Below are 27,324 nucleotides of genomic sequence, written 5' to 3' on the forward strand. Positions count from 1 at the left end.
TCCATAATCTTATATCATTAGTTCTGGCTCCCATGAAAGGAATTTCACTTTGTCTCTCAAGAAGCCCAAACTATTTGACCTTCCAGGCATTAAAACAAACACCTTCATAATTTATGAATAAAATGTGGTTACTTATTCTAAGTAATGCTGAGGGAATAAAAACAGCAAAATACAATTTTTAACAAAATATTAGTGTTCCTAGGGAAAAACCAGACATCTGGAATGAATGGCATTCCGAGAACAAAGACACCCATCTAGCAGTCACTGTTATGACTCGTACTCTGACAACAGTTTTCTATTTCCTAATTCAATCACAGCACTTAGTGTAATCTTTCCTAATTATATTTTGGCTTACAAATCTTGCTTTGGGAACTGAGATTACTTCGCTGAGAAGAAAAATAATTTAAAGTATTATGAAATCTAAAACATGTTCTGGTATCTCCTATAAGCTGAGGCCCTGGCTTTCTGGGTATGATAAGCACCCTAAGGTGGTTCTGAGTAGGTAGGAACACATCTTTCACTGAGTACTATATTAGGGAATAAAATTTGTTAAAATATAATCGGGCAGAAGTTAAACACTCCAGATTTATTTTTCCATTGGCAAGACATTGGTATTATACAAATGCCAATGCCCCCATAAATATCATTGAGTACTTGCTACACGTCAGAAGGTGGAGCTCTAAACATATCTGAAACATTGGTTTCATATGCAGTCCACAAGTGTGTGTGAGACGAGGAGATTGAAACAGGTATAAAATGTTTAGAAAAATACTTCTAAAGACCATCCCATTTCTTTGAGGACAACATTGCCCACATCTCCTAATATGTATAAGGTTCACTAACAGAAAAGATAATCAGTGATTTCCCTTGAGGTTTCAAATTATTTTCTGTGATTAAAAACTTAGGTATATGTAAATACAATAATAAAATACAGAATACATTTAAAAGGTAATACATTTTTGAAAAAGCATGGCCATCTAGTCGAATATGGGGAAAGACACAAATACTTACAAGCATCCCGGATATAGAGCAGCATTGCTATGAAGACATAGTCTACTAAGCTCAGGCTAAGGCCATCTGCAAATAAGGCATCCCAGACCACCAGCAGGTCCTGCAGAGGGAACTCTCTTCCAAACAGCAGCCGCACCCATCGTCTGCACAGAAAACAAACAAATGTAGAAAACATGACTTCTGATAGTGATCCTTTTCTGATGAAACTGAAGAATGTTACAATTTATTAATTGAGCAGTCAGAAAATAGCATATATTAAAATATATATATCAAAACAAAACACTGTAAAATCTAAGTTTTAAGTTTTTAAAGTTCTATATTTGACCATAGGCATTACACATTATTCTTCTATGTGGAAAACACAAGAATGACACTTGGAAAGGAGAGAAAATTTTCATATGAAAAAGAAACTGAAAATGTTTAGCAAGAAAGGTCAGGACAAAGGTACAGTCAGTGCAGCAGTTGTGCAGTATTCAAGGTTATTCACTGAAAATACCACTTCCCACAATTTCAGTTTCTCTACTGATTTTTGTTAACTTAGCTTTTTACAAATGTTTTCTATAACAAGTCACCATAGTCAAACTTAGAAATTTATATTGTCATATTTTCTAACTATCTAAAATACTCATTTTAAAACTTTATGTTAGCTAGGTGTGGTGGCACACGCCTATGATCCCAGCACCTGGGAGGCAGAAGCAGGTGGATCATTGTGAGTTTGAGGCCAGCCTGGATCTTCAAAGCAAGTCCAGGACAGCTAGGGCTACAGAGAGAAACCCTGTCTCAAAAACAGAACAAAATAAAACAAAACAACAAAACCCGAAACACTGCCACCACTAAAAAACATAATGTTAGGAAGAAAATCAGTACTCTTGCAGATTTTTGGGAGGGTCAAGTATAGACAGTTATTGAACATGAAAAAATATTCATAATTACTTTTTGGCTTGAGATAAGTTATTGCTAATCATTTAAGCTATTTTTCAGGAAATGCTTTTCATATTGATTTCTTGCCCAGGTAAATGAGTACAGAACAGAGGTGAATAAGCAAGTAGGATACTAAACAATGTTTGTATATAACTGCATAACATAAATAGTAACACTTAAGACTTTAGACTCCCAAAAGTCCTAATTAAGCAATCTGTATCTAATGTCTATAAGAAAATTAGAATTTGGTTTGATATATTTTGATTCATTGATTTCTAGTTTTATGCAATAGGGGTACAATTCTTTCACACAGTCTTTTCCCCAAACATTTCAGTGAGAATTCTATGTAATTCTGGCATATCACAGAGAATCTGAAAATTTAAATTTCTAGTACTAGCAAATAAAAGAAAATCTGTAAAAATTACACACATACATGATTAATGAAGATCTTACTAAAATACAACCATCTGGAGGTTAAAGTTAGGCAAACCACTCTAACCAAGCCCCAAACCTCTGCTCCAGGAGTATTAAATAAGGCAGAGCCACAGCTGTGACAAAACAGTCTCTAACCACACATATCTAGCACAACAGTTACTAGAATGCATGTAATCAAATTCACATTCGTATTATTAAATTAATCAAGAGTATTGTTTTCTAGACAGTATTTTCTACTATAGTCATTGCTCATTTTTTTTTCATGAAAAAATATCTAGGTAAATATTTTTAAATGTTATAATAATTTCTACGACTTTTAACCCACCTTTCAAATCTTAATATATGTTTAAAATAGAGTGCCTAACAAAATGTATTTTTATCTATGCAGCTTAAAAATTACTTTAATATGCACTTCTTACAAATTACCAAGGTTAATCTGTACTGCTTCCAGAAAAACAAAGTGTGACTAAATTAAATGGTTTACTATCCTAAAGTACAAACTATTAACTAGTCTTGCAAGAGTATTGGTGGAACTAGCGAAAAGCAAAGCAAAGTAGAGCACCAGTGCAGAGAATTTCAAATGGATACATACATATCTTCCTTCTTCAATGACTAAAACATTTAGAAGGTGGTTATTTGCAACTATTTAAGTGACACAACTTGAAGAAAATTCCAGTTATTGCTCAGTCTTTTCTTGGAACACACTGTTGATGAAGGTTGTATTAGCCTAGCTTCACAATGACCTCACAGGCATTTGCTTTGTCTACTGCAGCGCTGCAGAGGGGCTAAGTGCTCACCCTTCACAGGGGTTAGTACGTGCTCACACTCCCACTTCCCGCTGTCCACATGTTTAATGTATTCACACTATGTAGACTACAAATCTTTACAACTTTTATGTTTACTGTGAAGTCTGTGATGTGCTATTTTACAAGCTTTCACATTGCTGCATTCAAGCTTTACCTGTGAAAATCTCTGCTCTATAATCCCAGAATGAGGGCGGATACACACACTGGGGTGGGGGTGGGGGCTGCTTGGCTGAGGATGGGAAAGAAAGAGAAGACAGCTGAGAAATACTTTGCACAGTGCTCTCTACACCTCACTAAGTGCTCTATGTGATGCTTACTAAGGTCGTGTTAAATATACTGTAAAGCTACCTGTCATACTACTGAAAAGCAAAGGTCTAGCTTAATTGGAAATACAAGAATTATCTTAGTAATAGTGGCACAAAAACAGTTTAGAAAGTAGAGAGAAATTTAGAAATAAGTAGGAAAAGATGGGTTACTGGTATATACATACAGTGTATTATTTTTGATTCATTAATTCATGTATTTATCACTTTGTGCAGTGTGTTTTTTTTCTGTTGTGCCCTTATCAGCTCAGAATGTTAATTTGATATGAGACCTAATAATTTGTACATGAAACACACTGAAATACAATCCCTGTTCTCTGCTTTATAAAATGAGAAAATTAAGGACAAATCTCTAACTTTTCAGACTAAAACATGAATAAAACCATAGTATAGAACTATAAAAACTTCACCAACAATCACTTTAATCCAAATTTGATCTAATTCATGTGTATACTTCATAAAAAAAACCTGTATGTGCTACTTTGAGTTTTTTTCCCCCACAGATTTAAAAGCAAAGGAAAAATTCAGTGCTTTATGGAATGAGTTACTAATAGAAATTATTTCAGTAAGCTTTTATATTCTCAGAAAGGAAAATCTACTTTAAAAAAATGAGGCCTTATAAAGAAGTTATGTCTACAATTAACATGCTTTTATTGCAGTTTAAAATATTTAGTGAGTGCTAAGTTACACGTAAGGGTGGCATTAAACCTCTCTTCCCCTAAAGACAGTTCAGTTTAATTGCTTGATGCCATTAGCTTAGCTTTTCGAATGCTGTACCTGAGACAGTGGTATTCACACACTCCATGGCATGAGATGACACGGGTTCCTACTTCATCAGACCTATGTAGCAATTACAGCTGCACAAACAGAACAGCTATCCCAAGAATTAAAGCTAATAATAAAGTACGCAGAGATAGGACAGTTTTCATGTCTCTCAACTTTCAGTTCTGTGTAATGAAGCTGCTTCTACAAAGGGATCATGAACTACTGACGGTGTTATTGCTTGGAGAATGGCACATAGAAACACAAGAGGAAACTGATTCATGAGAAAGATCAACTTGAAGTTTAAATAAGCTGAGGCAACATGGGTACAGAGAGTATGTGTACACACACAGGTCACATACACATTGCACATCCTTTCTATTTTATTTTCTTTTAACGACCATTTTTGAATGGGACATGGTTATCACAACCACACAAGAAGGAAGGAAAAAGTATTCACTTTAATTTAACAAACACCAGAAAAGAACTTAAGTAGGCATGGTGGCATACACCTTTAATCTCAGTACTTGGGAGGTAGGCAGAGGCAAGCATATCTCTGAGTTCCAGGCCAGCATGGTTTACTGTGAGAGTTCCAGGATAGGCAGGGCTATACAGAGAAACCCTGTCTCAAAAAACAAAACAAAACAACAAGAAAATAACAAAAGAACAACAAAATAAGACAAAACAATAAAAAACATGTCAGATTTTTGCTTAATGACATATATTAAGTTTGGGTTTTGTTTTCTGTTCATTTGTACTCTTAAAAGCCAGCAATTTTTAAATATTCCATGCTTAGTTTGGAATAAATTCAGAAGGCAAATTCTTTTAGTATCAGGTAAAAACAAAGGTAAGCCAAGAAAGTATTTATCTGAGTTTGGATACCAACTTGACTTAGACTTACACTCTTTTTAAGCTGGATTAAAATTCTCTTGAGATAATTTGATTTTGATTATTTGCATCAACCCTAGGACAATAGTCTCAAAAGCTGTAGTTATTATAGCTGAGGTCGCAAGACATTCTCAACTTTACGTCTTTTTGAAAATTAAAATTACAGAGAATGCATGGCAAATTAACTTCCAATTTTATATTTATTATTATTATTTTTTAAATTTCTGTAGAATATACTAATGGAAGATACTCAACCTACTTGGTAAGACTTTTTTTTTTAATTCTATTGATTCATAGATCAACACACAGATCAACAGAGTATATAAGTGGAGTTCTGCTATATGAGGTGATAATGCCTCCTAAAAAATCCAGTCTAATAACATCCATGCCAGGTATGTCAAATCTTTTGAGCTGTCCATCGCATAATTCCAAGAGGACTTCCAAATAACACAGGCTATTTCCGCTGCCCCTGGTCACCTCCTGGAACTTGAAGGAAAATCCTAAGGATGAAGCCATCACATGATTTCTCCATAGGACTTGAAGAACTGAGGTGGAAATGACCTGGAAGCTCCCTAAGAACTAGGTCTCATAGTATCAGAAGTGCTATGAAAGCTGTCAAGGAAAAAAAGCAATCAGTAGTCACACCCAGATGTAAAGTCTACAAACAACAACAATGGCCACCATGGTAAGACAGACACTATGATACAAAAGTGGCAGTTTTAGCTTAGGAACAACAAACAGCTGCCTAATTAGGCTTAAAGCCTCCTCAAAAGAAGAGAATTCATACCTGGGACTATATATGTAACCAACTACCCATGAAAGGAGAAGGCATAAATTTTAGAGCTGAAGCTACTTCTGTCATTTTCCTGAGTCAAAATGATTTCTAACTGTATTCTAAATATTTATCTTTCTACCCATAGATAAGTGTCATCATTTTCATGTCTCATCAAAGTAGCTTGTTTATGCAGCAGATGCAGTAGGAGCTTTGTACAGACATTGAAAACTGGTAAAAATCAAAACCAGAAACAAAACAAAAAGAAAACCCACAGAGAATAGCCACCAGGCATACAATCATAAGTGGTACATCTATAATGCAGCCCCTACCCCTAAGGCTAAGAGAATATCACAGCAGAGGGGGCTGCCTAATGACAGTATTAGTAGACATGTCAATGTGCATAGGGAAAAACTTAAAAATCCCTACTTTTAGATGAATAGCTATAGGCAATAAATGGCTGCTGAGAGAGGTACAATCAGTTGAGAGGGAGTAGAGAAGGACACAAAGTTTCCTGGCCAACTTTCTAACAGCCAATTCCAGTGTTGTTAACCACTGCTTAGGTATAAGGAAGTGCTCTAATTTCCATTTTCTTTCTGACTTCGCAAACTTTTGCAGTCCTTTCTGCATATTAGGTAACATTTGTCTCTCCTGACTATACCCATCATATGCCAACTTTATTTGTCCCAGGCACCTAAAGTAATGATCATTTATTCAGGTTTTTTCTTCCTCACTAGTGTTCTTCTGATTACAGGCTTTCCACAATGATGATATTTTACCTCATTTTTACTGAGGAATAGAATTCCAGCATTTGGATATACCACAGATAGTTTAAGCATTAAACACGTAGTCTGCAGTAGGCAGCACAGCAGTAGCAAACTCCTACAGGGGTCCTCTCACCTCCACATGTGCATCATGGTGCATGGAACCCCCCCCCCCGCAAAAAAAACAAAACAAAACAAAAAAAAAAAACAAAACACACTGCCCATACCTAAACATAATAAAGGATATATATAGCCAGCCGATAGCCAACATCAAACTAAATGGACAGAAGCTCAAAGCAATCCCACTAAAATCAGGGACAAAACTTACAGTTTTATTTTTTTGCTGTTGTTATACTTGTGTCTTTTACTTAGTTTTAGTTAGAATAAAAACGAGTTTACAAAAGGAGTTTAGAAGTATACTGTTTCTACTTTGGGTGTATGAGAATAATTTAAGAATAACTAGATGGGGGAGCCAGGGATACACCGTACCAACCTCAGGCCCAGAGCTCTACCTGCCTTCCCAAGGAGGCCTCCTGTGATTCAGAATCAGCCAGTTTACAGCCCTCAGTTCCACTCACCTTCCTGGTCCTGAAGGGAGCCTGCCAAGGTCCCAGGGATATACGGGTCCAGCCTCTGGCCCACAACACTACCTACTTTGTGAGGAAGGCTCCCAGGCACCAGGATCGTCCAGCCTCCTTCCCACAGGGGACGTGCCAGACCAGATCCCAGGATCATCCAGGTTAAACCCTCCCATATGTCAATCCCCTGTCTGGGGGTGCAAATGGAACACAGCCTACAGAGGAGAGCTGTGGGCTATTCCTCCAAGTTCCAGCCCAAGGTCCACAGTTCTACCAGCCTTACTGAGGAGGCCTGTGGGCACCAAAAACAACCAGCTAACACCAGAGATAACCAGATGACTAAAGGGCAGTGTAAGAACACAACCAACTTGAGCCTCTTTTGGATATATGGACATTTGCTCAACCATGTTTGTAGCAGCCTTATTTGTTATAGCCAGAAGCTGGAAACAACCCAGATGCCCCTCAACTGAGGGAGGAATGGATACAGAAATTGTGGTACATCTACACAATGGAATTACTCAGCAATGAAAAACAAGGAAATCATGAAATTTGCAGGGAAATGGTGGGAACTGGAAAAGATCATCCTGAGTGAGCTATCCCAGAAGCAGAAAGACACACACAGTATATACTCACTCATAGAGACATATAATATAGGATAAACCTACTAAAATCTGTACATCTAAAGAAACTAATCAAGTGGGAGAACTCTTGCTAAAATGCCCAATCTCCATCCAGAAAGGCAAAGAGGATGGACATCAGAAAAAGAAGAAAACAGGGAACAAGTCAGAAGCCTGTCACAGAGGGCCTCTGCAAGGCTCTGCCCTACAGACTATCAAAGCAGATACTAAGACTTATGGTCAACCTTTGGGCAGAATGCAGGGAATCTTATGAAAGAAGTAGAAAATAGTAAGATCTGGAGAGGACAGAAACTCCAAAAGGAGAGCAACAAAAGCAAAAAATCTGAGCACAGGGGTCTTTCCTGAGACCGATATTCCAACCAAGTACAATGCATGGAGATAACCTAGAACCCCTGTACAGATGTAGCCCATGGCAGTTCAGTATCCAAGTGGGTCCCATAGTAATGGGAACAGGGACTGCTTCTGCCATGAACTGATTGGCCTGCTCTTTGATCACCACGCCCTGAGGGGGGAGCAGCCTTACCAGGCCACAAAGGAAGACAATGCAGCCACTCCTGATGAGACCTGATAGACTAGGATCAGAAGGAAGAAAAAGAAAACCTCCCCTACCAGTGGACTTGGGGAAGGGCATGCGTAGAGATGGGGAAGAAGGGAAGGGTTGGGAGGGGAGGAGAGAGGGAACAAGAGGGGGGATACACAGTAAATAAAGTGTAATTAAAAATTAAATTAAATTAAAATTAAAAAAAAAAGAGGGAACACAACCAACAAGAGCCAGTGTAATATGGCACTATCAGAAGAACTCAGCTTCCCTACTATAGCAAGCCCTGCATATGCTAACACAGGTAAACACACACACACACACACAAATGATCTTAAATCCATACTTATGAACATGATAGAGGCCTTTAAAGAGAAAAAGAATAAATCCCTTAAAGAATTACAGAAAAATAAAAACAGGTGAAGAAAATGAATAAAAAAGTTCAACCTGAAAATGGAAATAGAAACAATAAAGAAAATACTAACTGAGGATATCCTAGAGATGGAAAACTTAGAAAAGAGAACAGGAACTACAGAGGTAAGCATTATCAACAGAATACAAGAGATGGAAAAGAGAATCTCAGGTACAGAAGATAAAACTGAGAAAACCAATATATCGGTCAAAAAATGCAGATAATCAGGTACACTATGAAAAGACTAAACTTAAGAATAGGAATAAAAGAAAAAGAAAAATTTCAGCTTCAGGGACCAGAAAATATTTTCAATGAAATAATGTAAAAAAAATTCCTCAACCTAAAGAGATGTCTATAAACATACAAGAAGCTTACACAATACCAAATAAATTGGACCAGGAAAAAATCCTTCTGCCACATAATAATTAAACACTAAATGTACAGAACAAAAAAAGAATATTAAAAGATGCAAGAGGAAAACACCTAGTAGCATATAAAGCCTGAACTATGAGAATTATAATTGCTTCTAAACAGAGACTCTAAAAGCCAGAAGGGCCTGGGCAGATGTTTTGCAGACCATAAGAGACCACAGATGTCAGCCCAGACTACCAAACCCAGCAAAACTTCCAATCACCATAAAGGGAGGAAACAAAGATATTCCATGACAAAATCAAATGTAAACATATTTATGCACAAATCGAGCCTTGCAGAAGACACTAGAAGGAAAACTCCAACCCATAGAGGTTAACTACACCCAAGAAAACACAGGAAATAAAAAACTCCATGGCAGCAAAACCAAAAGAGAAGCACACGCACACACGCACGCGCGCACAAGCACACACACACACACACCCACACACACACACACACACACACACACACACACACACACACGTGCGCACACATACATACAAACCCTACCAAAAACATCAAAATAACAGGAAGTAACAATCATTGGTCATTAATATGTCTCAACATCAATGGAGTACATTCCCCAATAAAAAGACACAGAGTAATAGTCACTTTGTATCCCCCCCATAAATGCCTCCCTCTTCCCCTCCCAATCCCACCCTCCTTCCCCCTTCTCCACACATTGCACTCCCCAACTCCACTGATAGGGGAGGTCCTCCTATTCCTTCCTTCTGATCCTAGTCTATCAGATCTCATCAGGAGTGGCTGCATTGTCTCTGTGGCCTGGTAAGACTGCTCTGCCATCAGGGTGAGGTGATCAAAGAGCACGCCAATCAGTTCATGTCAGAGGCAGTTGTTGTTTCCATTACTATGGAACCCTCTTGGACACTGAACTGCCATGGGCTACATCTGTGCAGGATTTCTAGGTTATCTCCATGCGTGATCCTTGGTTGGAGTATCAGTTTCAGAAAAGACCCCTTTGCCCAGATATTTTGGTTCTGTTGCTCTCCTTGTGGAGCTCCTGTCCCCTCCATAATCTTTCTGTCTCCCCCCTACTTTCATAAGATTTCCTGCACTCTGCCCAAAGTTTGGCATGAGCCTCAGTGTCTGCTTTGATACCTTGCTGGGTAGTATTTTAGAGGCCCTCTGTGGTAGGCTCCTGTCCTATTGCCTGTTTTCTCCCTCTTCCAATGTCTGTCCCATTTGCCTTTCTGAGTGAGGACATATCATCTTACCCAGAGTCTTCCTTCTTGCTTAGCTTTTTTAGGTGTACAGATTTTAGTATGTTTATCCTATATTATATGTCTAATATCCACTTATAAGTGTGTATATATCATGTGTGTCTTTCTACTTCTGGGATACCTCACTCAGGGTGATCTTTTCTATTTCCCACCATTTGCCTGCAAAGTTCATGATTTCCTTGTTTTTAATTAATTAGTTGTATTCAATCCTGTAAAGCACCACAATTTCTGTATCCATTTGTCAGGTGAGAGACATCTGAGTTGTTTCCAGAGTCTGGCTATTATGAATAAAGTTGCTAAGAACACAGCTCAGCAAATGTACTTGTTGTGTACTTGAGCATGTTTTGGATATATGCCTAGGAATGGTATAGCTGGATCTTGAGGTAGCACTATCCCTAATTGTCTGAGAAAGCTCCAGATTGATTTCCAAAGTGGTTGTACAAGTTTACATTCCCACTAGCAATGCAGGATGGTTCCCCTCTGTCCACATCCTCTCCATCATGTGTTGTCACTTGAGTTTTTTTATCTCAGCAATTTTGATGGGTGTAAAGTGAAACCTCAGGATCATTTTGATTTGTATTTCCCTGATGATTAAGGATGATGAGCATATCTTTAAGTATTTTTCTGCCATTCGATATTCCTCTATTGAGAATTCTCTGCTTAGCTCTGTACCCCATTTTTTAATTGGATTACTTGGTTTGTTGGTGTTCAACTTCTAGTTCTTTATATATTTTGGATATTAGCCCTCTGTCAGATAGAGGGTTAGTGAAGATCCTTTCCCAATCAACAGGGTGTCATTTTCTTCTGATGCCAGTGTTCTTTGCTTTACAGAAGCTTTTCAGCTTCACGAGGTCCCATTTATTGATTGTTGATCTTAGAGCCTGTGCTGTTGGTGTTCTATTCAGGAAGTTGTCTTCTGTGCCACTGAGTTCAAGGCTCTTCCACCCAAAAAGGCCCAAGTAACATATAAAGGTAAACCTATCAGAATCACACCAGACTTCTCAACAGAAACTATGAAAACCAGAATGGCTTGAGCAGATGTCATGCAGACTCTAAGAGACCACAGATGCCAACTCAGACTACTATACTCAGTAAAGCTTTAAATCAACATAGATGAAGAAAACAAAATATTCTGTGACAAAACTAAACTTAAACACAACAACCCAGCCATACAGAAGATACAAGAAGGAAAACTCCAATCCAACTAAATCAACTACACCCAAGAAAACACAGGATATAGATAACGTCACAACAAAAAAATTAAAGATAACTTCTCAATTAAAACAATTAGCCCATACAAGAAAACCCATAGGTGAAAAAAAAAAATCAAACACAAGTCAGCTTTCAATTACCAGATGATAAGGTTAACACAATGGGCATATGGAGTACATGGGTGCTTAAGGTCTGAGCAACTCTGAGGCAAGGCAGTGATTCTCAACCTCCTAGCTGCAAACCATTAAATACAGTTCGTCATGCTGTGGTGAGCCCCAGCCACAAAATCATTTTCTTTGCTACTTCATAACTGTGTTTATGCTACTGTTATGAGTCATATGTGACAACCTGTTCCCCCACCAATGGGGTTGAGACTCACAGGTTGAGAACCACTGAAGACAGGTTTTAAAGTTGGCCATCAAAGGAAACTGACTAAGACAAAAGATAAACTTGAACTACATTTGACTTCAAGAAAGACATGATTCAAGTCTATATACAATTCAAACCTCATTTCAGATGTTAAAGTGATTTTTTACTTCTCTTTTTTTTTTTTTTTCTAAGTAACACTGGGTGCCAAAACAAACAAGTTCATTTGCCCCTGTCCAGGTCCTATCAAATAAACAGCAAAAGATAAAGTAATGGAAAGAAAGAAAGAGAAAAGGCCTAAATAACTTCATCCTGGGTGAATAAATAATTGAGATGTCTAAAGGAGCCACCAACCTGCTCACACTGCAGTCACTAGCTGGAGACCTTGAAATCCACCTAGCTCTTCTCCCTCCTTTTGGGGATTTGAATGATCCTCCACAACATTCAGAGCCCTGTAGCCTATCCAGGTAGCAGGAATATATATAGGCAACCTACCTGACCTCTCTGCACAACTGTCCCAATCTGGTTCTACCTGGGCTCCATGACAGGTGTCATGATCTCTTACCCTCTCTCTAGGTCATGTCATATCACAGATGGCTCCATATAAGATACCCTATAGCACTCTCACATGGCATGAAGATACAGATAACCTACCTGTGCATATGTATGTATAGTCAGGTCATCTTATAGCTGCTTGCCAGAGATTCTGACCTATTCCTAGAACTCTTCCAACCTTTTGGGATTTTCCAGATCAGAGACTCATCCACAGAAGAAACCCTCTAACAGGACCATGGCATTCAAAGAGACAGATAAACTACCTACGTGCTCCAGCAAACCCATCACACATACTGCAGATCACCACTTGACAGATCCATACTTCAGGCTCACCCCAACACAAACATCTTGTGCTCTGGCATAGCCTGATGAATCCACCTGCACCTAATTCTCCATACAAGCCCCAATTCCCAGACTTACCCAGGTCCCAGAGAACTATCACAGACTGTTCCTAATAAAACCTCCAGGAGTTGTGAAAGGTAAAGGATCTTGTTTCCAGCCCAGCCTGTTGAGTACACATCAGACAAGGAACCAACAAAAGTCCACAAAACCAGGTCTCATGAACAAAATAATATGAAAAGTCAAAACTATATGCCTTACTTATAAATTCGCCAGCCCTCTGTTCTCCAATGAGAACTACAGAAATGAACCCCAGGACAAAGAACATAAAAAGAACAATTACAAAATTCAAACAAGAATCCAATGATTTTCAGGAGACACATAATGCTCAATGAACTTAAATAAATGTCTGATCTCATTCAAGAAAACTGAGGCTGAAGGAAATATCAAAGACAATTCAAGACGTAAACACCAAATTCAATAAACAGCCAACAATGCTGACAAAAATTCAAGCTGAGGTACTCAATAAGAAAACTCACAAAGGAGAGCAACAAAACAAGAAAATTTGAACACAGGGAACTTCCCAGAGACTCATACTCCAACCAAGGACTATTCATGAAGATAACCTAGAACCCCTGCACAGATGTAGCCCATGGGAGGTCAGTGTCCAAGTGGGTTACCTAGTAATGGGAAGAGGGACTGCCTCTGACCTAATCTGATTGGCCTGTTCTTTGATCACCTCCCCCTGAGGGGGAGCAGCCTTACCAGGCCACAGAAGAGGACAATGTAGCCACTTTTTGAGGAGAACTGATAGACTAAGATCAGAAAGGAGAGGAGAACCTCCCCTATCAGTGGACTTGGGGAGAGGCATGCATGCAGAAACGGGAGGGAGGGTGGGATCAGGAGGGGAGGAGGGAGGGGCTTATGGGGGGATACAAAATGAATAAAGTGTAATTAATAAAAAATAAAAAAAGTTAAAAAAAAGAAAACTCAGGAGAAAGCTGGACAAGTAGAACTAGATTACAAAAGCAAAGAATATGAAAATCTAAACACACAGAGAGACACATATACACACTGAGGGAGTGAGGAAGAGAGGTGAGAAGTGAGGGGGAGAGAAAGAGAGGTAATACAAGGAAGTCATAGATCAGCTATTAAAATAGCCAAGATCAGAAAAGAAACTTCAACAGCGTGTCATAGTTTAAAACCTATCATATATAACAAAGAAAGAGTATTGAAAGCTGGGAAGAAATATACACAATTCACATATAAATAGAAAGCATCAGAATAACAGTTGAGTTCTCAACAGATACATTCAAATCCAAAAAAGGCTGAAAGTATTTTAAGATGCCAAATGCAAACCTAGATTACTAGACCTAGGAAAATTATCTATCACAGTTGAAAGAGAAAGAAAAACTTTCTACAGAATCAAAAGGTGAAAAAAAAATCATGCTAATCAAACCAAGCTTAAAGAATATACTGCAAACAATACTTCAGACTAAAGAAAGGGATAAGCATAGAGAAAATGCTATAGAAAGAAAACCAATGAAGCTATAATTACCAAAACACCATATCTGACTAAGAATAAAAATGCCACTAAAACAAAAATAAATGATAGCAATAAACTTTCAATAATAGCTTTAAGAGCTTCAACTCTTCAAACCAAAGAAACAGGGTAGCTGATTAGATTAAGAAACCCCCAAAATTCTAACAGAGAATTCCTACAGCTGATAAAACACCTCAACAAAGTGACTGGATACAAAATTAACAACAACAACAAAAAATCAGTAGCCTTCCTGTCTACAAAAGACAAATGGGCTGAGAAAGAAATTAGGGAAACATCACCCTTCACAATGGCCACAAGGGACATAAATTACCTTGGTGTGACTCTAACCAAGCGAGTCAAAGACTTGTATGAAAAAAAAATTCCAGTCTCTGAAGAAAGAAATAGGAGAAGCTACCAGAAAGATGGAAAGATCCCCCGTGCTCATGGCTTGGCAGGATTAACACAGTAAAAACGTTCATCCTAAAAAAAGCAATCTACAGATTCAATGCAATTCCCATCAAATTATCAACACATTTCTTTACAGACCTTGAAAGAACAATTCTCAACTTCATATGGAAAAACAAAAATCCCAGAATAGCTAAAATAATCCTCTACAATAAAAGTCTTGTAGAGGTATCTCCTTCTTGACCTCAAGCTGTCCTATAAAGCAACAGTTATAAAACTGCATGGTACTGGCATAGAAACAGACTGGTGGGTCAATGAAATCGAACAGAATACCCAGTAATAAACCCACACACCTACAGACACCTGATTTTTGACAAAGAATCCAAAACTATACTAGAAAAGAAAGACAACATCTTCAACAAATGGTCTAACTGGATGTCTACATATAGAAAAATGTCAACTGACTCACCTACAACACCCTGCACAGAATTAAAGTTCAAGTGGATCAAAGACATCAACATAAAACCAGACACACTAAATCTGTTAGAAGAAAAAGTGGGAAAGAACCAAGAACTCATTGGCACAGGAGACAACTTCCTGAACACAACACCAACAGCTCAGTAACTAAGATCTATACTTAATAAACAGACCTCATGAAAGTGTAAAGCAAAGGACACTGTCAACAGAACAAAATAAGAACCTACAGACAGGGAAAAGATCTTCACCATTCCTACGTCCGACAGAGGGCTAATATCAAGAATATATGAAGCACTCAATAAAATAAATTAGACACCAACAAACCAACAATCCAATTAAAAAATCGGGTACATTGTATGGTCTATGTTTCTTTGTCAAAAATCAGGTATCTGTAGGTGTGAGGGTTTATTTCAAGGTCTTCAGTTCGATGCCATTGATCCTCCAGTCTGTTTCTATGCCAGTACCATGCAGCTTTTATTACTGTTGCTCTACAGTATAACTTGAGGTGAGGGATGGAGATACCTCCAGAAGACCTTTCAATGTAGAGGACTGTTAGCTATTCTGGGATTTTGTTTTTCCATATGAAGTTTAGAGTTGTTCTTTCAAGGTCTGTAAAGAATCGTGTTGGTATTTTGATGGGAGCTGCACTGAATCTGTAGATTGCTTTTAGTAGGATGGATATTTTTACTATGTTTATCCTATGGATCCGGGAGCAAGGGGAATTTTTCATGTTCCGACATCTTTTATAATCTTTTTCAGAGACTTCTGAGACTTTTTTTCCATACAAGTCTTTCACTTGCTTGGTTACAGTTATGCCAAGGTACATAAATGTTTTTTTTGTTTGTTTGTTTGTTTGTTTGTTTTTGATGTTTTTTTTTGTGGCTATTGTGAAGGGTGTATTTCCCCTAATTTCTTTCTCAGCCTATTTGTCTTTTGTCTTTTGTATAAAGGAGGACTACTAATTTTTTGAGTTAATTTTGTATTCAGCCACTTTGCTGAAGGTATTTATCAGCTGTAGGAGTTGCCTGGTAGACTTTTTGGCGTCACATCATATTATCTATGAATAGTGATACTTTGACTTCTTCCTTTTTAAGTTGTACCCCCTTGATCTCCTTTAGTTGTCTTATTGCTCTTGCTAGGACTTCCAGTGCTATGTTGAAAAAATAGAGAGAGAGTGGGCAGCCTTGCTTTGTTCCTGATATCAGTGGGATTTATTTAAATTTCTTTCTGTTTAGTTTGATGTTGGCTATAGGCTTGCTGTATATTGCCATTACTATGTTTAGGAATGTGCCTTGTATCCCTGCTCTCCAAAACTTTAAACATGAATGGGTGTTGGATTTTGTCAAATGCTTTTTCAGCATTTAAGGAGATGATCATGTGTTTTTGTTTTTCCTTTTAGTTGGTTTATATGATGGATTACACTGATGGATTTCTGTACATTCAACTATCCCTGAATGCTTGGGATGAAGCCTACTTGGTCATGGTAGATGACATCTTTGATGTGTTCTTGGATTCAGTATTTTTGCACCAATGTTCATAATGGAAATTGGTCTGAAATCCTCTTTCTTTTCTGGGTCTTTGTTAGGGTTAGATATCAATGTAGTTATAGCTTCATAGTATGACTTTAGTAATGTTCCTTCTGTTTCTATTTTTCGAATAGTTTGAAGAGTATTGGTATTAGTTCTTCATTGAAGGTGTGGTAGAAATCTGTGCTGTAACTGCCTGGCCCTGGGCTTTTTTTGGATGGGAGACATTTGATGACTGCTTCTATTTCATTAGGGAATATAGGACTATTTAATTTATTTACTTGATTTTGATTCAGCTTTGGTAAATGTAACCTTTCCAGAAAAGAAATGGGGTACAGAGCTAAAGCAGAGAATTCTCAACAGAGGAATATCGAATGGTAGAGAAACACTTAGAGAAATGCTCAACATCCTTAGTCATCAGAGAAATGCAAATCAAAACGACTCTGAGATTTTATCTTACATCCATCAGAATGGCTAAGATCCAAATCTCAAGTGACAACACGTGCTGCAGAGGTTGTAGAGAAAGGGGAAACCTGCTCCATTGCTGGTGGGAGTGGAAACCTTTATAACTACTTTGGAAATCAATCTGGCGATTCTCAGAAAAATGGCAGTAGCGCTACTTCAAGATCCAGCTATACCACTCCTAGGCATATACCTGAAAGATGCTTCACCATTCAACGAGGACATTTGCTCAACTATATTCCTAGCAGCTTTATTTGTAATAGACAGAATCTAGAAACAACCTAGATGTCCCTCAACCGAAGAACAGACACAGAAATTGTGACACATTTACACAACTGAATATTACTCAGCCATTAAAAACAAGAAAATCATGAAATCTGCAGGCAAATGGATGGAACTAGAAAAGATCATCCTGAGTGAGGTAACCCTGAACCAGAAAGACACATATGGTATATACTCACTTATAAGCAGATATTAGTCATATAATATAGAATAATCATAGTACAATCTACAGACCTAAAGAAGCTAAAGAACAAGGAGGACCCTAGAGAGGGTGCTTAAATCACATTCAGAAGGCCAAACAGAAAAGATACCAGAAGTGGTAGAAGAGAAGGAACAGGAAGTATAGTACCATACAGGTCCTCTGAAAGGCTCCTCCTAACAGAGGATTGAAGCATATGCACAGACTTATAGCCAAACATTAGGCAGGGCGCAGAGAGTCTCATGGAAGAAGTGGGAACGGAAGGAGGACAGGAGCTCCAGAAGGATAGGAGCTCCATAAGAGGACCAAGAAAGCCAAATAATCTGGGCCCAGGGGGTGCTGCAGAGACTGATGCACCAACCAAGGTCCATGCATGGAGAGGACCGAAACTCCTGCTCAGATGTAGCCAATAGGCAGCTCAGTCTCATGTGGGTTCCTGAGTAAGGGGAAAGTGGGCTGTTTCTGACATGAACTCAGTTGTCTCCTCTTTGATCATTTTCCCCAGACAGTCCCCATGAGACTTAATGAGCTAGGGTCAAATAGCAGGGGAGAAGGACTCTCCTTTCAGTGGACTATGGGAAGGGGATATGAGCGAAGAGGAAGGGAGGGTGGAGATGAGGGAGCTAAAGTTGAGATATAAAATGAATAAATTGTAAAACATAAAAATTATTAGAAAAAACTTTTATGTTTTCTACAAGAACCTAATTTTAGCTTTAAAGATGGGTAGCACCTTAAAGTGAAAGGACTGCTAAAAGTATTCCAAGAAAAAGGGGACCAGGAAGCAAGTGTTATGGTTATCCTGTTGACAAAATAGACCTCAATCTAAAACTAATGTGAATTATAGGGAATGGTATTTCATTCTAATCGAGGAAACAACCATAAGGATACTACAATCCTAAACATAAACGCAACAAACACTGGTGTACCCTATATTCTAAATTGCTTACTATTGAAATTAAAGAAAGATTAATACCAACTAAAAAAGATATTAGGTTCTCACGACTTTCTCTAAGAGACAGGTCACTGTACAAAAAATAAACAGGGAAACATCAGAATTAAAGAACATCAGCCTCAAACTGACTGAACAGATACCTACAAAATAGTCCACTCAAATCTGAAAACATATGCCTTATACTTAGCAGCCCATGGATGACCATTTAAAATACATCACATCTAGGCAAACACACACAGAATATAGCATATTCAGAAAAGTTGAGAGTTCAAACAAACTCATGTGGAGTAAACAACTTATACTGAATTATGAGTGGTCAAAGAATTCAAAAAAGAATAGGGAAAAAATAATCCTGGAAATACACAAAAATGAAAACATAAAGAATAAAATCTCTGGGACATTGAAAGCAGGGAAATTTATATAAATTTCTAAGTAACTACATTAAGAAATAAGAAAAATCACAAATGACTCAATAGAGCAACATAAGAATTAGGAAGAACAAACCAAACCCAAATCTACAACACTGACATCATAAATAAAAATAGTAGGTCAGAGCAGAATAGAAACAAGAGAAACAATACAAAGAATCAATAGTAAGAGATAGTTCTCTGAAGAGGCCAAACAAGATTTACAGATTCTTGGTCCAACTAACATAAAGAAAGGGTTGACATAAGTGACAGACTCTAAAGGGAACAGAAAACGATACAACAGATAGCAAAGAATTTCACATGGTTGTTAAGAGAAGACTTTAAAGACAACAACAAAAGTATTTCATTAAGTTAGAAAATATGAAAGAAATGGACTATTTTCCAGATTCATCAAAACCAAGAAGAAAGCAACAACCTAAAAAGATTGATAGTCAATGAGATTGAAATAAAAAGTTTTCTGATTAAAAAAACCCCATAGTTTAGATAGACTTACAAAAGAATTGAACCAGACATTCATGGACCAGCCAATACCTCTTAAATTATTTAGAAACAGAAAGAAGGAGCACTTTGAATTTTTCTTTTCTTTTCCTCTCTCTCTATCTCTGTCTCTCTCTCTTTATGAAGCCAACATCACTTTAATGGTAAACCCAGGTAAAGACAAAAGAAAACTATAAGCCTATATCCCCAATGAACACAAATCCAAAAACTCTTCAATAAAATACTTACAAAGCAGAGACATTTAACAAAAGATCACCTACCATAATCAAGATGGCTTTATTCCAGAGATGGAGGGATATTTTGCTATTCTAAGTTACTAAATATATAAATCATATAAAGGGATTTAAAAACAAAAATCACACGATCAGTTCAACAGATGCAGAAAATGCCTCAGCAAGCATTCACGGTAAAAGTCTTGGAGAAAACAGGCCTAAAGGGAACATAGGTCAATATAATAAATGCTCCAATAAAAGAAAGATACATGAAAAGCTGATGTGCATATATGGAAGAATGAAATTACACCCATACCTACTACACTGGACAAAAATTAACTCTAAATGGATCAAAGGCCTAAAAGTGAAACCTGAAAAACTAAAATTGAAGAAAAAATACGTACCAAAAGGTTAGCAACCACAAGATATAGGTGTAGAAAAAAGGCTTTATGAATGGGACTCTATTTGCCTAGGAATTAAGGCCAACCATTGACAAGTAGTCCTCATAAAACTGAACATCTCTGTATAGCTAAAAAAAAAAAATGATCAACTGATTGAAATGAAAATATTATGTTGTTCACTTTCTTATCTCTAATTTTCCTAATATCTATTTTGTACTTTTTGATTGACAAGAAAAACAAGGGGAGCCACATTCAAATAAAAAACAACACATTTTAAATTTTGTAGAATTCAGGATTTTTTCTCAATAAATAATTTTAGCTTTAGATAACCTTAAATTTGTAATGAAATAGCATATCTAATTTGTTACTTTTAATTTTAGGAAGTTTGGAGATAGTATTTAACTTAAGACACTAGTGAATCTAAAGCTTCAAAATCATGTATTAAATTAAAACAAATTATGCAAATGTATATTTTAATTTATTCAACTGTTTTCTTATTCATCAGTTTCTTAACTACAGTGGTTTAAAAAGAGGACAAAAAGTTGGATGAGTAGAGAAAGAGCGGAGGAGTTAATGTATCTAGAAAGTTGGTAGAGGGAATGAATATAATCAAAACACTGTGTAGAATTCTTAAGAATAAAAAAGGATATGACAAAAAAGATTAGCCATCATTCAAATTAGCCCACAACAAATTTATCTTTCAAACCATAATCTCCAAAATAGAGATCTTTATTTTTCTCCTCAAAGAATTTTAGACTATTTATCCAGGAGCTTCAGTAGTATCACTTAGAGATTTGTGTGCTTACAGAGGCTAACACAAAGTATACTGATGGCAGAAAGTTAATGCATTAATTAACCAAGTCATTTTTTTGAGGAAGAGGTATCACAAAACTACAGAGTATTGAAAGTGTGACTGTGGCTGTTTGAGGTCCCTATCTGCAGAATGTGTGGCAGACAAGCAATGCCTATGCTGTTTCTAATTATTCCAATTATCATGGCACACTATGAAAACTTGATTAATAACACTGAAGATATTGTTGTGGCAATTAGCCATATGGTTGTGGGACTTTATTCTGTCACGATTTAGCCATTAGCATCTACTTATGTTTGTCAGAACAGTGCATCCGTGACAAGCTGAGGTTCCGCTCACCTTGCCGAGTCCCCTGTGAGCAACACTAGAGAACTGTTTATTCCTGGGAGTCTCTTGCCTGAGTAAATTTTTCATGTGGCATCCGGTCTGACTGGGAACAAATGTCAAACAGCTTATGTGTCGACCCATCAGGCTCAGCTTCTCTGAAAATCCACTTTGTGCCTTATGTATAAAACAAAGTCATTGAAGAAAATAATTTGACCAGGATTAATTGGTCATCTCTGTTGTCCCATGCATTGACATACCAATTCAGAGAAAATGATTTTTCATGTACTAACATATAGAATTATGTAAGATGGTACTATAAAGACTTATATAAGCATACATAAATAAATGTATTATATGCCCCCAATTTACCGTTAGTATATATGCATGACATCTGTAATTAGTCTAAGAGAACTGAGATAATCCAGTTAATTATTGAGGAGAAAATCTTGCAAATTCTGAGTTACAATTTTAGGGGAAAATATAAAGATGATAGTTACTTCTTAAAATAATGCTGGAAATATATCAAGTGCCTTGCTGCAGAGAATTTTTGAGAAATATGGTGAAATAAATTTACATTTTTCAAATGGAATGCATTAATTAATTTGTGAAATATAAAGCTTTATAGTATTTGCTAGTAGCAGGCAGGTGTCTGAACTGTTTTTCTTAGAAGCTGGTGACATAGTGAACAGTCCCATTGTTTATAAACCTTAAGGCTGTTCAGAGCTCTTGAGAAGGATGTTCTAAGTATATGTAACAGAAAGGGAATAAAGACTACTTTTGTGTTTTCATTCCATGCATGTGTCCTCTTTGTACTGGGAGTAGAGCATGATACAAAGCAACAAGGCAGCAATGTTTTGCCTGCAAAGGTTTCAATCTGAGAGGTTCAAAATAAAGAGCAAGTAACAATCCATGGTGGGCCTATTTCCAAACTTATAATGCTATGACCATTTAACACAGTTCCTTATATTGTAGTGACTCCAACCATAAAGTTATTTTTGTTACTACTTCATAACTGTAATTCTGCTACTGTTACGAATTACAATTTAAACATTTTTGGAGACAGAGGTTTGCCAAAGGGGTGGCAACCCACAGATTGAGAATCACCGCCCTAGAGAGCTACTGAGTACTGTGCCTAGAAGTTCATAATCACAGTGTGATTAGTATGAAGGATAAAAACATAATCAAGTCTGAAGTCAATGGGGGAATCATCTGTGCAATTTTATCTAATTCATACTCATTTATACAAAAAACAGAATTGCATGACTAGTAGCAAATGTCTTTTACCAGTAGTTCCACTCTCTAATAATTCTGTTGTTTGTTAACTTGAATAAGGCAGCACGAGATAATTCTGTGTGTTTAAATTGTAACACAGGCACTGGTCTCTGAAATGTAAAAATTCTAAAGACATCACATTAACACTTACTAAGATTCCCTGCACTCTGCCCAAAGTTTGGTTATGAGTCTCAGCATCTGCTTTAATAACCTGCTGGGTAGAGACTTTCAGAGGCCCTCTGTGGTAGACTCCTGTCCTGTTCTATTTTCTCCTGCTTCCTACATCTCTTCCATTTGCTTTCTGAATGAGGACTGAGCAACTTCCTTAGGGTCCTCCCTTCTTGTTTAGCTTCTTTAGGAGTATAAACTTTAGTATATTTATCCTATATTATGTAGCTAATATCCACTTATAAGTGAGTGTGTGTCTTTCTGCTTCTGGGTTACCCCACTCAGGATGATCTTTTCTAGTTCCCACCATTTGCCTGCAAATTTCTTGATTTCCTTGTTGTTTATTGCTGAGTAGTATTCCATTGTGTGAATGTACCACAACTTCTGCATCCATTCATTCCTCAGTTGATGGACATCTGGATCGTTTTCAGCTTCTGGCTACTCTGAATAAAACTGCTACGAACATGGTTAAGCAAATGTCCTTATTGTGTACTTGAGCATATTTTGGATATATGCCTAGGAGTGGTATAGCTGGATCTTGAGGTAGCACTATTCCTAATTGTCTGAGAAAGTGCCAGATTAGTTTCCAAAGTGGCTGTGCAAGTTTACATTTCTACCAGCAATGGAGGAGGGTTCCCCTTTCTTCATATCCTCTCTAGAATGTGTTGTCACTTGAGTTTTTGATTTTAGCCATTTTTATGAAAGAAGGGGGAGATAGAAAGACCTGGAGTGGACAGAAGCTCCACAAGAAGACCAACAGAACCAAAAAAATCTTGGCCCAGGGGTCTTTGCAAAGGCTGATACTTCAACCAAGGGCCATGCATGGAGATAACCTAGACCCCTTGCTCAGATACAGCCCATGGCAGTTCAACCTCTAAGGGGGTTCCCTAATAAGGGGAACAGGGACTGACTCTGATATGAACTCAGTGGCCGGCTCTTTTATCACCTCCTCCTGAGGGGGGAGCAGCCTTATCATGCCACAGTGGAAGACAATACAGGCAGTCCTGATGAGACCTGATAGGCTAGGGTCAGATGGAAGGGGCAGAGGACCTCCAGTATCACTGGACTTGGGGAGGGGCATGGAAAGAGAAGAGGGAGAATGGGATTGGGAGGGGACAAGGGAGGGTGCTACAGCTTGGATACAATGTGAATAAATTGTAATAATTTAAAAAAGAAATAATAAAGAGGTTCCTTTAAAAAAAAAAACCCCACCAAGCCTGTCAGCTTTGCATTGTAAATACACTGCAGTCATCTTTGGAAGACTGTGCAAGTAATACTTCTGCTGTGAAAGTTTCCCCTACTAAACCAACCTGGTTTTAACAATCTGAGCTAATCGATATGGTATTATTCGCTTGAGTTCCTACAGTATTGAGTGCTTTACATGTAGCGCATCATTTAATTCTAAAATGTTAAGAGGTATTACATTTCTTACAAATATATGTTATTTGGGAAGGCAATGAAGTAAGTAGTCAAGATGGAATTCCATTTCAGATAGGCTGTGTCATAGTCTTAATCCTTGTTCTAGATTGGTCTCCATTGTCTAGATACTATGCAACTTTTAAGCTGTTACACTGTCATCAAGTTTCTCAGATGATACTAATAAATTATTACAAACAACTAAATCAAACACTGAAGTTGACAACTGCCATAAGAAGAATGCATTCTACCAATCTTTCCTTACCCCAGCTCTCTCTACTCTTCTCTACTGGATCTGGAAGGACAGCGGCTCCTAGTCCCTAAATCATGGCTCTTCCACATCCAGTCCATGACAGCAAAACTCAGCATTCTCTGACTCATATATAAAAGAGTTGAATGACTTTAACAGACAAGATTTTCGAGCTGCTTTCTTATATGTTTCCCCACTGTCATCTCATTTTGGCCCATTCTGTTGTAGAAAAGATTACTCTAAAACACAAAAATCAGACACAAATATGTCCTAAACTACCCATGGAGAAAGTTCTTAATAAGGATAAAGAAGCAGATGACTATTCTCCAGAATGCTATCTGCTTTCATACACATACAACTTAAAACTACCTGTTTTTAAAAAGTAGAATCATTCCTTTTACAAATTACGGTGAATTCATTATGCAGCACTGCTAGGGTTACCATAACACATTTGTAGTGTTAAGGAATGTACAACCTACATTTAAAGTCATTCCACTCTTATATATAACTCATGGCAAGGCAGACTTTTAAAGTAAAATGTTTATTAAAAAATAATCAATAAAAAAAGAGCAAAAAATAAAATAAAAAAACCAACAAGGTAACTGGCACACACAACCTCTGAGGTTAGAAATTTAGCTCAGTGGTAGAGCGCTTTGCCTAGAAAGCGCAAGGCTCTGGGTTCAGTCTTCAGCTTTGGGAAAAAAAAAAAAAAAAGACAAAAAAAGACAAAATAAAAAGTAATCTATTTGTTTAAGAAAAGCTACAAAATAAAAGCAAAAAACAAAACAAACAAAACAAACAAACAAACAAACAAAAACCCAACCAGTAGATGGGAAGAATTGCTGTGAGGTGCTGACTTCTAGACATGACATGGTACTCCATGCATCAACTTAGAGCAGCTGTGGTTCCTTGTAGACAACCTGCACAAGAGCAAGGCAGTCAAAATTCAGCATGGACTGGGTTAGGAGGCCCTGAGGACCTTTGGAAGAACCATTGGCAAGTCATGGCTGTTAAGTAGGGAAGAATCCCTCTCCTTTGGGGATTTGGCCTTTTCATTCAGGGAGAAAAAAAAAAATCTAGTTGTCTTTTCTTGCATTGCATTGCAATAGCACAGAAAATGTAGTCATATCTGAGAATACATCAATATTCAATTGTAATTTTTCTTGTTTATTGGCAGCTCTTCTTCTTTCCTTTTGTCTCTGTCGTGTAATGGTAATCTACTATCTGCTGTCCTAAATAAACAACCATTACCGTATTATGTATTGAGAAATTTTATCCATCTCCAGAAATGTAAAGTCGTCAACAGTATTAATGTATGTAAACCCATAGAGCATATCCAATATTTACCCATTCACAGCACTATAACACTTACTCAATATATATTTGAAATTTCTATGGCAGTGCAGTGGTTTTCAACCTGTCAGTCTCACAACCCCTTTGGGGTCATATATCAGAAATCTTGCGTATCAGCTCATCACATTTCCATTCATTAACAGTAGCAAAATTATGGCTATGAAGGAGTAACAAAATAATTTTATGGTTAGGGATTACCATAACTGATTGCAGCATTAGAAAGGTTGAAAACCACTGGTCTATGGAGTCCTAAAATATATTCATCTTATTTTATGACTGTTTTACCATCACCTATTTATGTGCACCATGTGTGTGCCTAGTGCCCACAATGGCCAGAGAAAGACATTGGACCTCCTAGAACTGGAGTTATTGATGGTTGGTGACCACCCTACAGGTGCTGGGAATCAAACCTGTGTCCTCTGCAAAAACAGTATATTCTTGTAATCACTGAGATGACTTCCCAGCCCCTCAACTTTAATTCTGCTCCATCAAATGAGCTGGCAATTAAAGTTTAATATTGTATATACTTTAATAATGAATTAACATTGAATAATTCAACACGTATTGTACAGTTGGAATGCTTACTTTGGTATAGTTACATTTTCAGAGAGCATAGTATTTGGTGTATCTTTCAGATACAATTAGCAGCAAGCTGAACTTGTGCAAGGGAGCCTCTCTGACCATCAGGGAATGTTTATACCCTATTCAAAAAGGTTATAAGGTTGAGCATCTGACGCCACCTATTAAAAGATACATACTTAATGAAACTGAGTTAGTCTTGCTTCCTTTATCTTTAGAAATGTTCTTTATCACTGAATATTTTCTGACACTGTGTTCTGGAACTCTCAGAGTTGCCATGGAATTCTCCATCTTACAAGTGTTTATTATTAAATATATGCTTTTATATCAGCAACCAAACCCGGTCTGCTCATGTGTGAGTCTCTAATTTTTATGTGCTTGGACATTCCCTGAAAAATCTTGTTAAAATGTGAATTCTTACATCAGTGAATTCAACTTTCATAGCTTTTTCCTAGTAGATTCCTCCAACATGTCTTTCTACATTCCACTTTAGATTCAGTTCATTCTTTGTTGCTAATGGTATGAGATTTAAACACTTTTCTTGATGCTTTAACAAAATCAAATTAAAGAAGGTAGGCTTATTTAATTCAAGTGTGAACTCCATGATGGAGAAGTCATGGCAGTAGAAACCTGAGTCAGGAGGCAGAGGACAAACGCTTATGCTAAGCTTGCTTTTTCTTTCTAATGTGCTGCTGTTCACAAGAACCTAACCTAGATAAATGCAGAGCTTTATCCCACAGGTGATTCTAGCATCTGCCAAGCCAACAATATTAACCACTACAGTACTCATA

General features: G+C 37.3%; 1 protein-coding gene across 8 annotated transcripts in view; it reads right to left on the reverse strand.

The window, feature by feature from the left end:
- Positions 1 to 27,324, reverse strand: part of Tbc1d5 (TBC1 domain family member 5) — a 458,701-nt gene that overhangs the window by 161,489 nt on the left and 269,888 nt on the right. For all 8 annotated transcript variants that reach the window (XM_055614078.1, XM_055614055.1, XM_055614062.1 and 5 more), the window contains one exon: positions 1,012 to 1,154. In XM_055614078.1, the coding sequence (XP_055470053.1) occupies positions 1,012 to 1,154 (143 nt within the window). The remainder of the gene's footprint in view (positions 1 to 1,011; positions 1,155 to 27,324) is intronic.

The sequence above is a fragment of the Psammomys obesus genome, unplaced genomic scaffold (assembly GCF_907164565.1).
Source record: "Psammomys obesus unplaced genomic scaffold, mPsaObe1.curated_primary_1811, whole genome shotgun sequence".
NCBI classification, from domain to species: Eukaryota; Metazoa; Chordata; class Mammalia; order Rodentia; family Muridae; genus Psammomys; species Psammomys obesus.